The sequence below is a fragment of the Kryptolebias marmoratus genome, linkage group LG13, assembly GCF_001649575.2.
Source record: "Kryptolebias marmoratus isolate JLee-2015 linkage group LG13, ASM164957v2, whole genome shotgun sequence".
Classification (NCBI taxonomy): domain Eukaryota; kingdom Metazoa; phylum Chordata; class Actinopteri; order Cyprinodontiformes; family Rivulidae; genus Kryptolebias; species Kryptolebias marmoratus.
The window spans coordinates 1,032,673-1,048,814 of record NC_051442.1 but is presented as its reverse complement, the minus strand read 5'-3'; the positions used below and the strand labels follow the sequence as shown (position 1 = coordinate 1,048,814).

At 40.4% G+C, this 16,142-nt stretch overlaps 1 protein-coding gene across 2 annotated transcripts in view; it reads left to right on the top strand.

Moving 5' to 3' along the window:
- Positions 1-497: 497 nt before the first annotated feature.
- The window catches only part of LOC108245644 (polypeptide N-acetylgalactosaminyltransferase 10), a 52,196-nt gene continuing 36,551 nt past the window's right edge, over positions 498-16,142 (top strand). For both annotated transcript variants that reach the window (XM_017432732.3, XM_017432733.3), the window contains exons 1-3: positions 498-685; positions 13,231-13,327; positions 14,212-14,350. In XM_017432732.3, the coding sequence (XP_017288221.1) occupies positions 527-685; positions 13,231-13,327; positions 14,212-14,350 (395 nt within the window). In that variant the 5' untranslated portion in view covers positions 498-526. The remainder of the gene's footprint in view (positions 686-13,230; positions 13,328-14,211; positions 14,351-16,142) is intronic.

The following is a 16,142-nucleotide window of genomic DNA, read 5'->3' as shown; positions in this document are numbered from 1 at the left end:
CTTCATCCTCATATTATTTTCTTAAATGTTTCATTTTTTATTGGTGCTTTGAGTCGTTTTAGAGAAACAGTTTAGTTTTGCAGCGGTTCTGATTTTTGCCTCCAGAGAAATGACAAAACAGCTAAACTCACTGCTGGATTGGAGGGATTGAACTAAATGATTTTAGGAGTTTTAAAAACAAAAAGGTAACTTTTTTCTTCTTGTTTTTTGAAGACATTTCATTTCTCTTTCAAGGAGTTGAATGAATCAGTTGTTCATGAGATATTTTGCTAACAGACAAATGAACACACGGGCAATCGTCCAGAGGGTGATAAATATCCAGTAATTAGAAATTAAAACCACATTTGACTCATTTTAACAGGATCTGGTTTTAAGGAAGACACTATTGCTGACTTCTTGTGACGAGCCCCGCTCTTACTTTGAAAGCGCGGCCCGGATGTGACGCGCGGGCGGACTTTAAAACGCCGCTCTCCCAGCGCTGGGAGTGGAGCTGGAGTCCGGCCGCGGTGAGCCTCGGAGCGGAGCCATGAGGCGCAGAGAGAAGCGGCTGCTGCAGGTCGCCGGGCTGTTCGTGGCGGCTCTCCTGTTCCTGCCCAACGTGGGCCTGTGGTCCCTGTACCGGGACCGGGTCTTCGACAGCTCGCCCGGGTCTGTGGACGGACCGGGCGGCAGCTCCGCGGCGCAGGTAGGAGGACCGGGTTCCGGGTTCCGGGTCCAATCCTCTCTGATGGTCTCGAACTTCCAGGGGAAACCTCTTTATTCTCTGCATCTGCTTTGTTTACCTACATTTTAATGGATTAATGAGTTTAAACGTATTTTTCACCCGCGACTGCGACCCTCAGGAACCGGAACCAGGGACAGTTCAGTTTCAGCACCACGGACAGCGCCAGCAATTTAAAACGGAGAGAACTGAAGCGGCAGTGGAGGGAAACAGATGTGTTGTTGTAGTCAGATTACAGTTTTATTTAGTAGAAGAATAAAATAAAAACTTGAACATTCAGCTGTTTTAGTTTGAAAACATTCACTCTTCGGACTCTTGGTGTTTGTAAGTTTTAGACTTTTTGAAACATTTAACTTAATTGATTTTATCATCGAAGTGCATCAGATCCTTCAAAAACTTGGTGCTCTGGGAAATCTGCTTATACTTCAGCTTATTTTTGCTTCATTTTTGTTTCTTTGTCTCCCTGTAAAACATTCCCATCCTTTTAGTCTCTTTGGTGTCTTTACGTATTTTTCAACTTTGTATCCGCCCTTCTGTCTCTTCTTTTTCTTCTTTAAATATTTAACAAAGATTAAAAGTTCAAACGTTATTCTTAACAAAGATTTCTGTTCACCTTTAAACATCTTTCAGCTTTGAGCTGTAACATTCTGGAACAACAAAAATAGGAAATAAAGAAAATCTTGTGGAGCTGATCTTAGAAGAGTTCTTTATAACAAATAAAAATAAAAACCAGGACTGACAACCTTTCAGCTTTTAATGGATCTTTTTATAAATATTTTGCATTGTTGTTTTGTCTGGATTATTGCTAATAGAAAGTACATTATCTTTGCAGAATTTGGATAAAGCTGCATATTTAAATCCTGATGATGAGTCATTCTGTATATATCTGTAGTAAGCAGAGAAGCAGGTGAAAACAGCTGCTGATGTTTGTTAAAAAGTTTTTGTTTTTTACTCTTCTTCAGACAATCATCAGGTTTTTTCTGCTTTTACAGAAAAAATTAAAACAAAACACTGAAAAACATGAAGATTTTATGCAGTCCTAACAGGTTTGGGCCTGCCATAGAAAAGAGGAAGTAAAGCTTTTTAATGGTGGCACCCATTACTGTCCACCTCTGAATTTTCTAAATAAACATATAAATTTTATTCTTCTGTTAACCTTATTGTAGCGCAAACAGAGGGGACACCTACACAACATATATATCTAAACAAGCGGCTTGGACATGAGATGCGTTCTGTTACTTTTATTGTCATTTAAAATTTCCACGGCAACATAATTTTCCAAAGATGATTCCCAAAACCCCCACAGGATTGCATGGAAAATCTAATTACAGCTTCAAAACATCTCATGGACCCCTGGGTGGAAATGATTGAAACTCTTACAAAGTAATTATTGGATTTTACTCAACGGCTGGTTAACTATTTGGGTCAACCAATTCAAAATGGCCACCTATCAAACAGTAATGAGCTTAAATATGGTGATTGTAACTTCCTGTTCCACTCCTGGTAGAGTTATTTTCTTTAATTTCAAAATGGCCACCGTAGCTAACACATACATGGCTCTAACTCAGTCAGTTTTAGAGACATTGAGGTGGAATTCAGGGTGGTAGTAGCTGATAGTAGTCTCCAACACGTACTTGGACTGCGAGCAGCTGAAGAGGCAGGAAACCTCGAAGTCCCTCCAGGAACGTTTCGGTGGTTTTTGCTGCTCGTGCTGAATGTTTAAAGTGTCGGCGTGAGATGCTCTGATGGATCCTGATGTTTGTTTTCTGTGAGGTTCTGCGTCGCTGATGGGATTTTATTCAGTCAGATGCTTGTTTCTCCTGTCGGCGCCTGCATCGATTTCTCTGCAGAGCAGATAAGAGATAAGAGACGAGGGGGGAGGGTTTAGAATCGATCATCTGCCGATTGACTGACTTCCTGTCTGTCATTTCACTAAACGCAGGAATCTTTTTCTCTTTCAAGCTGTTCTCGGTTGAACTGCATCACACACAGATCCCACAGATCTAAACAGAATCACCTTTTGAAAAGTTTCTTCCTTTTACTTTTTGTTAAAATGAGGAATGTTGTTGGTTTATTCTCTTTCAGAACATTTAGTGTTCCTACAAACAGTTTTCTGTTGGTCAGACGATGTTAGGAAGAAAGGAAATAATTAACTCCTGCTTGTGAACTGGCTGCTTTTACACCATTCTCCTGTTCTTTACGTTTCATATGTGAAAATGTTTGGCTCATTCAGGACATTTTGGTTTTTGTAACTTTTATAGTTTTTGAAATATTCAACTTTTTTTTTTTTTACCGTTTTCTAACAGAAATATAAAGAGCTTTCTTCAACTCATTAGAAAATATTGTGCCCTTCAAAATTAACTTCAACATATTTGCTTCATTGTTAGATTTGAGCTTTTGTTTATCTAAATTTTAGCCTTTTAGTAACTGATTTTGTCTTTTAGATGCTGTTTTTGGCTTAAATTCTGATCATTTTTAGGTTTAAGAATTCAGCGGTCATTCAGCGCTCACACTACATATTTTTCAGGAAGGCAGATTTTTTAGTTGTGTGTGTAGCTGTGTGTGTGTGTGTGTGTGTGTGTGTGTGTGACCTGTTAGAACATGTTAGTATCACAGTGAATTTAAAACCTCTTTCAATGGGAAAGCAGTCCTGATTCTTTGCTTTTAGTCCTGAACAGATGAGTTTTTCTCTGCGTGTCTGAGACTCCGTCCTGCACCCTCGCTGTGTTTGATACATCAGAAGTGTGTACACTGCTGGTCTAATACCATCTATTCCACGGATGAGACTGGAATGACTCCATCAAACTGCAGCTGATCGTTAAAGGAGCGGTTAACAAAGCTGGTGTCATAAAAACATCAGGTGAGAGGCTTTGGATCAGAAAAGTTTGGGAACCACAGCATTAGAAGATCACACCATGTATCTGTGCCGGCTTGTTTTAACGATCTTGTCACAATCGTGGTTGCAGCCGAGGCATGAAACCAGTCCTGCTTCAAACTGCGGTGGTGCCTTTGGGGCTCCACGCCGTCACCATGTGGACAAACCATCACACCCTCTCCAAGGAACCCCTTTATGACCCATCACACTGCGTTCTTATCACACCCTTAAAGATCTGGTTAAGACCCTGCAAAGACCAGCCGTGTTCTGTCTGATTTGTTTACATCGTAGCAGGGTCATCATCCAGTGAAGGAGGTTTATAGAGAACGTGTTGGCTGCATGTTGTTGGTTAGCTCTGCAGCTCTGCAGCAAGAAGGCTCTGAGTTTTCATCTCAGCTGGGTTCTTTCTGTGTGGAGTTTACATGTTCTCCTGAAGCATGTGTGGGTTTTTCTCTAACACTTCAGAAACAGGCATGTTAGGTTAATTAGAGATCCTGAATCGGCCTGAGGTTTGAGAGTTCATGGTTTCTTTTGCCTGCTGACTGCTGCAGACAGGCAGCAGATCCTCACAACCCTGAACAGAATTAAAGAAGTCTAAGAAAACAGATGAAGGGATTTCTGGAATAATCAACAATTTATCATAAAATATCTTCACAGAAAAGATCGAGGGCAATGTTCAGGGAAGCTGAAAAAGTGGTGAGAAAATATTTTATTTAAGTCATCACTCCATCAAGAGTTTTAACTCCACAGGCATCATTTTTTCCCCTGGAATGTAGGAAAACATGTTTTCTTCCACACAAATAGAGTCTCTGAGCCAACAGAGGTAAACTGTTTAAACTGGAAGCTTCCAAGAGGCAGAAAAACACTTCACTGCTCATAGGCTGCAACAGGAAAGGAGAGCATTTTTAACAGAAAACCCAAAGTTTTATTGTTTCTTTCTTTAAAAAATATGCCTTATATTCTCATATTTTCCACCAGGAACTGATTTCTGCAGGAATGTCTCACAGCAGCAACAATGTTGTGTTAGGAGTTACAGTTTTTCTACAAATAAGATCAGTTCATGAGTCAGAGACAGTTCTGCGCCTAATGTTGCTGTTTGACAATCAGCAGCTTCTCTTGTTGCGTTTGCTCACTTTGACAGATTCACTTGAAACCTTTCAGTGGTTAGCAGCCAGATGGACAATTCCAGTTGTCCCAGTTTCTCCAGAAACACAAAAGTCTAACGGTTGGCTTCTTCTGCTCGTTACTCAGACAAATCTTTACACTTCGGCCTTTAGTGGTTAATATTTATCCTGTTTCTGATTGGAACAGAAAAGGAGGAGTGGTGAACGTGTTGCAGTGCTCCTCGTGGGCTCTTATTGCTTCACTGAAGTGGATCAAAATCAATACTCTAATCCCATTCTGCCTTTTCCCACATAAGTCTCGTTAGAGTCGTTTGGAGCTGATCTTTTCTTCTCCTCTTTGCTTTACTTACAGACAACAGAGTTTAAGCAGACATGATTTAATTACAGTTAGATTCACACATTAATCTGAAGTTTGAGATAAAAGAGGTCAAATTAGACTCTTTGTAGTTATTTACACTGGAGGTCCTTTCCTCTCGTCTTCATTGTTTGGTTTTTAACTCAGACTTAAAAAAAAACAGAATAAATGTTACATCCACGTTAACCTTGGCCCCGAATAACAGAGTTTAGGTTAAATGCTTTGTCTTAAATTAGGATTTTGTCTCCTGAATGTTTTTCTGCAGTTTGTCTCCATCTCTGTTAGAGATAACAGACTCCAGCTGTAACTGCTTCTTCGTTTTCCAGTAAAACTTGTTGGTTTGTGCTTTTGTTGATCTCTTATCTTCAGCATGAAACGCTCCTCTGCAGGTTAGGTTTCCAGCACCTGTTGCCATGGCGATGCACTCTGGTAAGAATTGGCCCACCTTTGAGACACAAAGAAACTGGGATGTTTGATCAGAATGATGATGGCTGAAAAGCTCAGATATTAAAATATTTGTGCTGCTGCCTTCAGTTATTTTGTTAAAGTTCATAGCTCTGTTGTATCTGAGAGAAAAGTCTCGTGCCAGATCCATTTCTAAAACTTTTGCCAGGAACTATTAGAGTCTACCTCATCTGTCTGTTAGCAAAATTTCTCATGAAGAACTTGACAGAGTTTATTGAAAGTGAAACTAATCATTGAGTGTACGGTGACAAGTTACTGACTTTGAGTCAACCCAATTCAAGATGGCTGCCGCAGACAACTGATAATAGGAAACAAAAAAAGCTATGACTCACAGATGTTCACATATATTGATTTCACCAAAATGTCTACGACTTTGTTCAAACCTTCACAGGCGGCGGGTGATACGCATTCCTTTAAGCTTTTTATTTTATTTCACTTTCAAATATTCGGTCGAAGCAGATGGCCGCCCGTCCTGAGCCTGGTTCTGGTTCTGGTTCTGCTGGAGGTTTCTTCCTGTTAAAAGGGACTTTTTCTTTTCCGCTGTCACCAACGTGCTGCTCAGGATGAGAGACTGAGTGGAAGTTAAGATTCAACACAATCTGCTTTTACTAATTGGCTTTTTATAAAAGTACACAGACCTGAGAGGACTTTTGTTGTGACTTGGTGATATATAAATGAACTGAATTGGACAGCATGTATTGCCTTATATGTCTTCCAAATGTCCAATCAGAAGAGAGACATTTCTGTCAGAGTGTCCATTTTCTGAGCTGAGGCAGGAATTTCTTTTTTTTCCCCCTCAAACCAAAGTTTGGTGTTCTTGGAAAAAGCAGAAAGAGATCCTGAGCCTGCAGCACAAATTGACTTGTCTGTGAAGTGGCTGAAAATGGGGGAGGAGACGAAGCAGGAGGTGAGGTAAAACAGGAAAAGCAGGTAATTGTGTCTCTGGGGGTCTGTGATCTGACAAAAAACAGAAAAGAGAGNGGGGGGGGGTTCTCCACCTCCAATCTTCTGTGGGCTTTCAGCAGGAAAAGAGGAAACAGACAAGAGAGGCATTGACCCAAGGTGGTCCCATTCATCCTCTGCAGAGAATGGCTGCTCAGCCGGGCTTGTATCAAAGTCACACCTCTGCAGGTAACAGCTGCTCTGTGTGCCAGTTCACTCATCCGTCTTTGCTTCGCAGGCCTTCTTTGTTTAAAGCTCCTGAAAAGGAGAGAAGAGTCTCATTAAAGAAGATAAACCATCACTGCCTGGTTCATATTACTGAACTTTCAGGCATCAGCTGCTCAGTTTGGACTCGGGAGGAAGATTCTGAAGGATCTCCGTCAACTTTCTTCTCTAAATGCCAAGAATTATTTCAGACTTTTATTTTGTAATAATGGAATTGGACAAAACGGACGACGTTTTAACGTGTAAACTGTAAAGGAGGAGTAAAGAGAAACGTGTCAAAGCTGCTGCCACTGGCTTGTTACGGTCACCGTGGTAACCACATCTGTGTTTGTCAGGCAGACAGAAATGTAGAGTAGAAAGTAAGCCTCAAACAGCTGCTGTGTGAAAACTAGAAGTTGTTGAAATAATTCATGAACTGTGGGGGGGAACATTAATAAACAGTGAATAAATGTAAATAACTAAATATAAGTTTATCAAATGAAATAAACAATACCAAAATTATTCAAATGCTACAGAAAAACAACAAATTCCTAAAAGTCTGATAGATCCTTACAATCCTTACAATATTATAAAAAACTGAGTATGCAGATTAAAACATACAAGAATAAAAAAAAAAACATCCAAGTTGTGTCCACAAAGATAATTTGTTTGTACAGAATCTACAATTCATATAAAAAGGTAAACTTTTATTGTAAAACATGAATTATCTGTTTAATATAAAATACTCAAAATAATGAAAAATGTTAGTTTTCTGCAGTAATTAAGTGGAAGACCAGGAAGTGGGTTCAGTCAGGAAAGAACTTCATCCTGCATCTTCTTTGCTCTCAGAGGGTCACTGCCGTCGTTTCCTTCTGATTATGTCGTCTCTTCTTATTTCCCTGGAGGAACGTTTCTCCCTTCACGTCAGCTGAAGAGAGAAATAAAATAAAAAAGAATAATGAGACGAGTCCGGGCAGCAAAAGGTGACGTCTTGGATGCTAACGTGGCATTTTCCTCCACCGTGGTGTGATTTTTATTATTTTTGGGGCATTGAAGACCTTTTTCAAGCCCAGTCCTGTGTGACATGGAAGGCTGCTAATGTTTGGTCCAAGTTTTAAGGCAGATTTTCTTTCCTTTTAGAGCCAAAAGGTGACGCTTAAGATACTTTAGACATGGAGAAAAAGTACTGAAACAAAAGAAAGAGTTCATCTTGAACCCAGCGGAGGATTTCTGTCCCTTCGGTCTTCAGAGCTGCAGACTTATTCAAGGTTCTGACCGAACCTGCGCTGGAACATGCAGATGTTCCTGTTAGAACCACACTTTTGTTTAATGCCGACTCAGCGATCTCTCTGATGTCATCAGTTTCTTTTATTTTTATTTTTATTTCAATCCAAAGAAGCAGCTCTGAAGAATTTGTGCTTTTATAGCTGCTTATATATCAAAACGTTCAACTCATTCAGGACCTGGCTGTATTTGAATTTATTTACAAATATTTTCTTATAGAAATAGATTAAAATGGCTTCAGTTCCTTCAGAAACATTGTTCTCTTTGAAACCTGCTTCAGTATACTTGCTCTATTCTAGTTTCTGATTTTAGCTGCTGTATAAAAACATTTCTGTCCCTTTAGCTTGCATTTAACTTTTAGCTTTTAGCTGCTGTTGTGCTTTTAGCTAGCCTTTAATATATTTTAGCCAGTGTTTCAGCTTTTAGCTCGTGTTTTAGTCATTTTAGTGTCGATTAGCTGTGGCGACCATTTTGTTGGACTGAGAGTTATTCAGTCGTAGATGTCCTATTAATTCTAATATTTGCTTTCTGAAAAGTTTGTCCAGTACTTCCTGAGATATTTTGGAAAACAGTCACACAAAAACATCATCGGCTGCCTTGAGTTTGATTTTCTGATTCTAAATTCTTATAATTTGTTCTGGTATTTAGTTTGGAACAGGAGATAATCTCTTCGGTCTTAGTTTTTCACAATAAGAGTATTTTCTTATAACAGCTGAAGTCTGTTAACTGAAAACAGAACAGAAGAGACGTTTTCCTTCAACCTGAAGCTTCATTTCCAACAGAATTCATGTGGACTGGAAAAATAACTGAAAATGAATGTGGCGCCATGGTGGGAAGACAGGGACGTTCCAGCGGAGAGCCGGGTTAACGCGGTGTCCGGTTTCATTTCCTGCGTATTAGCGCTGAGTGATTAAGACAGCTTTTCTGGGAGTTAAATTCCCTCGGCTGTTTGTTCTCTGCAAGGTCTGCTACATCTGCTTGCTGCTGTGATTATATGTGTGAATGTGTCAGAGAAGTGCTGTGTGTGTGTGTGTGTGTGTGTGTGTGTGTGTGTAGAGCCAGAGGAAAAACATTCTCAGTTTCGTTGACTTTCTCTCAGCAGCATCTTTTCTCCAACGCTGTTTTTCACGGCCTTGGCTTCACTCACAGCAAAACACAGACACATGCAGAATAACACTCAGGGACACTGAGGGACACACTGAGACACTGAGGGACACACAGGGACACACTGAGACACCCAGAGATTAACAGAGACATGAAATGCACTGAGACAACCAGACATTTATAGACACACACACGGCATTCAGAGACACAAGGGGACACACAGAGCGATACAGAGAGACATTGAGACACTAATGGACACACACAGACACACTCAGAGACACACAGGGACACACAGAGATTGACATAGACATACAAAGACAGACACAGGGACATCTAGAGACACCCAGAGATTCACAGAGACATGAAGTGCACTGAGACAACCAGACATTTATAGACACACACACGGCATTCAGAGACACTCAGGGACACACAGACACTCAGGGACACACAGGGACAAACAGAGACACAGAGACACTAATGGACACACACACAGACACACTCAGAGACACTCAGGGACACACAGAGACACTCAGGGACAAACAGAGACACTAATGGACACACACACAGACACACTCAGAGACACTCAGGGACACACAGAGACACTCAGGGACAAACAGAGACACTAATGGACACACACACAGACACACTCAGAGACACTCAGGGACACACAGAGACACTCAGGGACAAACAGAGACACTAATGGACACACACACAGACACACTCAGAGACACTCAGGGACACACAGAGACACTCAGGGACAAACAGAGACACTAATGGACACACACACAGACACACTCAGAGACACTCAGGGACACACAGAGACACTCAGGGACAAACAGAGACACTAATGGACACACACACAGACACACTCAGAGACACTCAGGGACACACAGAGACACTCAGGGACAAACAGAGACACTAATGGACACACACACAGACACACTCAGAGACACTAATGGACACACACACAGACACACTCAGAGACACTCAGGGACACACAGAGACACATGGGGACCCATAGAGACACTCAGGGACACACAGAGACAGACACAGACCTCATCTGAATAAAACATCTGCTGCATTTTGAAGAACATGAGGTGAGGAGGCAGATCCTGAGCCACCGACAGACTCTTCTGTTGGTGAACGACACAAAAACAAGTTTTTAGACATTTTTTCTTTTTTTTTTTACTCAGTTTATTAAGAAGAAGCTCAGGTTTGAAAAGGTGAAATGATGTTTCAGCAAAAAGAGAAAAAGAAGTCCTGTAAGGAGCTCTCAGACGGATGTCTTCTGGACACGTCTCGATCGACACCAAAGAGGCTCGTTTAAGTTTGATGATCGGTTGGAGCCTTAATCCAGATTACACCGAAGGTTATGGACAGCAGCGTTTTAATGACACCGCAGGGAGCTGAAGTTTTATGTGGACCCAGGGACAAACTGTTGTCTTCCTTTTTTATCAGCTCTAAGAGTCATCAGATCAGTTTATTTATATTTCTAGAGTAATTGTGTTAATTGTACAGAATATTAGTTCTCTGCTGGCCTGACCAGCCGATGTTAGCTGGGGTTCTGCATGTTTCACTAAAATGTAAACTTTATTTCAAACAGAGCTGATTGTCGCTCCTCTGGTTGACAAAACACGACTGACTTATCCTCCAGATAAAATGCACAACCAGCTAATGTCTTCTTTTTTTAATAAACATATACGTTTTGTGAATTTCTCCTCTGCTACCAAAACACAACTGAACAAAGCAGTTTTCATAGATCAACCTAAAGATTTACTTTATTATGTTCTGTTTAGAATTTGTCTCATAAAATGGTAGTATAACAAGATTAGATGTTGTTCTTATAATAAATAAAAATAAGTAGTACCTAAATAATTATGAATCAACAGTAAAATAAACTAAATCTGAGTTTTTTTCCCCTGTTAATGAGTTTATAAGACACTCATTACTAGTTTGACTTATTAACACAGCCTTCTTCTTCTCTAGTTTTTTAAGAAACTAATTTTAACACAAGACGTCGGCTGATGGATTGGTTGGACCTTGAATAAAAACGTTAACAGAAATTCATCACGAGTAGAAATCGTCTGGAAATGTAAAGTTTGATCTTATTTTTTAGTTGTTAGGACAGAAAAACAGTTCTGTTTCAGCAAATATGTTGTTTGCTCACTTTTAATAAAGATGTTATTGTGAGAAAACTTTGTTTCTTAGCAGTAAAGTTGCTTTATAAAGTTTAAGAGTTAATATATATGATAATAAGCAGCGTGTTGGAAGTTATTTTTGTGTGTAACATTATAAAGTTGTATTTCCTTTTCCTTTTTGGGGTCAGTGTTTGTCTGGGGAGCAGATTTCAGCAGAATGCATGATGGGAAAATGTCCTGAGACGTTCTGTGGGGACGGATCGGGTCCTGAACGTTCCTCCGTGGTTTGAAAGCTCAGCAGGCTTCGGGTTTATTTCCTGCAGGCAGTGACCTCTTCGGGAGGGTAAACGGACCCGGACGCCCGGAAAAAAATCATCCGCAATGGTTTACAGAACAAGACAAAGTTCAACGTGTTGATTTGGACACAGAATCTTTTGGATATTATGGGATGTGTCCTGATCTGTTTTAGCTGGGAGGGTTATGGTTAGTGAACATGTTTGTTTTTAATCAAAGCTGTGCAGGAGTTTCAACACCAAGTTGTTTTTTTTATTCTCAGATGTGCAGAACATACTTATTAATTTAAGACAATTTTGACATTTATGACCAGGGATAAATATCAGTGGATTAATTAACCCAAAGGAGGATGTTTAACAGTAGTTTAAACACTTTTTTTGACCCGTTTTCAACCCAAAATGCTCCCTGGTTTGTTAATCAGCCATAAAAATAATCAGATCTTCATCAAAACAGCTTCAGTTTTGCAATATTTTGCTATTAGCTAATTAGTTTTGTTAATTTTCGGTGTTAGAAAGTATTTTGCTGATTTGTTTTGCTCATTGATGGTTTTAGCTTCTTAGTTTTGTGCTGATTTTAGCTCTCATTCTGTTTGTTTTTATTAAAGTCATTTAGCGCTCAGGATTCTTGCTGTATTTTAGTTTTTGTTTGCAGAAAATGCAGTTTTTTCTAGTTTTTAGTTAAAATTTGTTTCCCAAAGCTCCTGTTTTGAAGGTATATTGTCAGAATTATTTGCTCGTATTAAACGTTGAAACTCAGAAGAGAACTCTGACTTTGTGGTTTATTGTTGTTCGGTGGAGTATCTGCCTCCTCCACTGATTGTCCTTCGTGTCGATGTTATTGTGAAGCAGAACAGAAATAATAAAAAAAGAGAAGCAGCTGCTGGAAGCTGTTTCCACTCCCCTGAACACGGTTTGTTTGACTGAGGCGTGCGTTCAGCCAACAGCCTGGTTAATATTATTCCACACAGTCAGACGTGGCTTTTGTATTAACAATATTTCACTAATTGCATCCTCCCGTGGAGCTAATTAATTTAGCATTGTGCTGTGATCCTAGAATATCTCCAGTCGCTGAAAGTCGCTTTGAAAGCAGGGAGAATTTTACAAATGGCTGCTTGTGCATTTTAATGCAGGTGGGAGAATAATGGCGACGGGTAATGAGATGAATGTCATTTTCCTGCGTGCCGAACAAATAAAAGATGAGTTTTTTTCCTCCTTCTTTGTGTAAACCCCTGGCTGTCAGCACATTTTAGGAAGGAGAAAAAAAAAACAGTTTGGATGACAGCCAACATGAAGACTGAGGAGGATTTAAAATTCATAAATGTTTCTATTTGTTGGGAAAAAAGCTGCATCGTTTATTCAAGCATCATTTTTATTTTTTTTACCATCTTAGATGAACATTCATCCTGTTCTGCTGTTACTTAAAATCACTTCTTCACCTCCTGCTGTCATGGAAGGTGGGCAATCATGTAACTGTCTGTTTGTCTGTTAGTGAATAATCCGATGAACTCCTGGACAGATTTTACTGAAACTCTCACAAAGGAATCACTGGATGCACATCTACAACTGATTCAAGATGGCCGCCACAGCTAATCACAAACACAACAATGGCTACAAATTAGCCATGAAATGCTGGTTTCATTCATAGATAATTAGGTTTGAAATCAAAAAGCTTTTAAAGCGTTCATGAAATGAAGTCTCCGATGTTTCTGTCTTTTCTCTCTGCAGGGCGTGAACCAGAGAGCGGTTCAGGTGGGGGCTGACGGCGTGCGGCGGATGGACTGGCACGACTACGACTCGATACGAAGAGACGCCGCTCGTGTCGGTGGGTCCAAACTCTCTGCTGCACAAAGTGCACGCTCCCTCCTCCGCCGTGAATCAATACAACTAGTAGAGTTCATAATTAAACACACTTAATCTCCAACAATAAGCATCGATTCGGCCTCCAGCTTCCAGATGGAAACAAGTGGAAAGAGTCTAATTGGTTTTTATAAGGTTTTAGAAGAAACTTGGGTGGAAAATGACCCAGACTTGGGCGAAAACACCAAAAAGTCCAAGGCTACCATGTTTATCGTGCATGAATCAATTTTCTGGGTTTGTTTAGGAGCTGTGAGTAAAGATCTGAAGAGAGACTGTAGATTGATCTCAGGCTTTCCTTTAAATACAGCTTCTGTCTGCTTTACGGACAAATAAGCAGAAACAACCAAACCAAAACGAAAAGAAACACGTGGTAGTAGCTGATAGTTATCCACAGGATATTCTTTGATCTCACAGTACTGCATGAGATCGTGCAGAAAGTCATTTACAACGTTTGATCTAAACGGTTACATCTGTCCTCATCCTAAGATGATTTTAGTTTTAAAGTCTGACATGACACACGGTGGGCGATATGCATTCCTTCAAGGAATGCTAGACTTTTAATTTATTTAGTTTTGTTTTCTTAATACCCATCGCCGTCACAAATTCCCCTCGATTCGTCATTAAATAATTCAGAGTCCAGCTGCTCTCTAACGGCTGAATAACTCGAAAGCTCAACCACTAAAACACAGCTGCAAATATTTATGACTACACACTCATTTCAATCCAGTGGAGTTTAAAATGGAACATAATTAGTGTTTAATATTCCAGGATGATGAGCAGATTCAGTTTAAGTTGCAGCGGATCGTGTTGGCGTGTTACCTCAGTGCGAACTCCGTGTGTGTCCGGCAGGTAACGGAGAACAGGGGAAACCGTTCCCTCTCACAGAAACCGACCGGGTCGACCAGGCCTACAGGGAAAACGGCTTCAACATCTACGTCAGCAACCGGATCTCTCTCAACCGCTCCCTGCCCGACATCCGCCATGAAAAGTGAGTCCTGGGTGTGTGTGTGTGTGTGTGTGTGCGTGTGTGTGCCTACGATCTGTTCGTGCTCAGACTACGTGGCGGGGATGACCAACTACCAGATACCACCTTTCTGGAATGGAGTGACAGCTTGTAAAGTATTTATTTTTAAGCTTGTGCACGAGTACGGCACGCTGGCGTGCTGCTGACCTTTGACCTGTCCTGGGGAAGGCTCATTACAGAATGCTTTTTTCTGCAGGTTTCACAACATGCATAGATGTATGTTCATTTAAGTCAAATAAGACTGATGACACATTAATGTGTGGTTTTGACATGCAAACAGTTGGTGTAGCACCTGACAAGATGGCTGCGAAACATCTTACCTGGCACAAACAGCGGCCTTTTCAAGGTTTTTCTGTTTGCGGGGACGTAGCTCCTGTAATTACTTCCTGAGATCTTCAATAAAATCCATCCAGTAGTTTGAGATATTTAGCTAACAGAAGGGCAAATAGTTGTTGTTTACAGTGCTTCCTTTGGTTTGAATCCTTTATCTTCTGAGAAGCGGCAGCCCTGGAATAACTTGTGTTTTGCTGAAATCCACAGAGATCATTTAAAGTGATAGTCATGAAAGCTTTCTGTAAAGGTTTTTCACTTCTCGATAACAGCAGGTCATGAAGAGGATGTTTGGAAAGATGTTTATCAGGACAGTAATAAAATGAAAACATTTCCCCCTCAGCCTCTGAATGCCACAGAAAGGCCTCAAATCCCAACTTTCATTTTGCGTCTGACAGTTGACCCTTCCTCCTCCTTCATGTGGAAAGCAGCTGGAAGCTTCCTGGCCACCGGTCTCCCCAGGAGGGCTTTTTCTTTTTATTTGTGTTTATCAAAGCAGGGCTTTCTTGACCTAACATCTCCTGCAATAACCCGTCTGTGCTGACAGGCGCTGAAGGAAATCAATGCAGCATCTCCAAACATTCAGCCACAGGTAGTTTTTCTAACAGATCTGAACTCGGCTTTTAAACTCTTCTCATGTGGGCGTATGACATAATCAACACCTTGGATTTAGAAGTGGTGGCGTGGTTGGAATGCTGTTGTATAAACTCATTCAAATTAGTCATACAGATACCAGGTGTAGAAATCTGAACGTTAAGGTACTCGTTGCAAATTATAAAATCAAACATAAAGTTCTGTTACCTGTTGATGTGTTGCAGAGCAGAACCAGCATCTTCCGTTAAATTTTAATCAATATTTTAGGTTGCAGCTGTTACTGAAAATAAATAGCTAATGTAGTTCTATTGATTGGATTTACTAGCTAAAATTCCTGATTTAGTTCTTCATGGGTAATATTTAATACTGTGTTCCGTCTCAGTTGTATAACTTGTTTGGCGAACACTGATCTCTCGGACGAGTTTTGGTTCCCAGAACTTCTTCTGAATATTTGAAGCCAGAGATCTTCTCCTCGCAGCTCCAGAATCAATCAGCCGTGTTGGTTGTTGGTTAAATGTGCAAACAGCGTTCCTCAGTGGGAGTAAGAGTCCTCAGAACCAGGACAATGAAGACCAAAACTTCATTAAAATAGAAGCTTTTATTTAAAACAAGTGACCTGAATGTGTATATGACATGTATTTGTGTGTGTTTGTAAATCCATGGGGATCCGCCTCATCTGAAGCAACAGAGGACTCAGGGCACAACCATGATGACTCACTGAAATGACATGAATTAGTTTATATGAATGTTGATTCAAAACACAATATTTTAGCAGAGATTTCACCTTTTTATCAAATACCAGTGAGGTGTTGTAGTTTTGGAGCTGGACCAG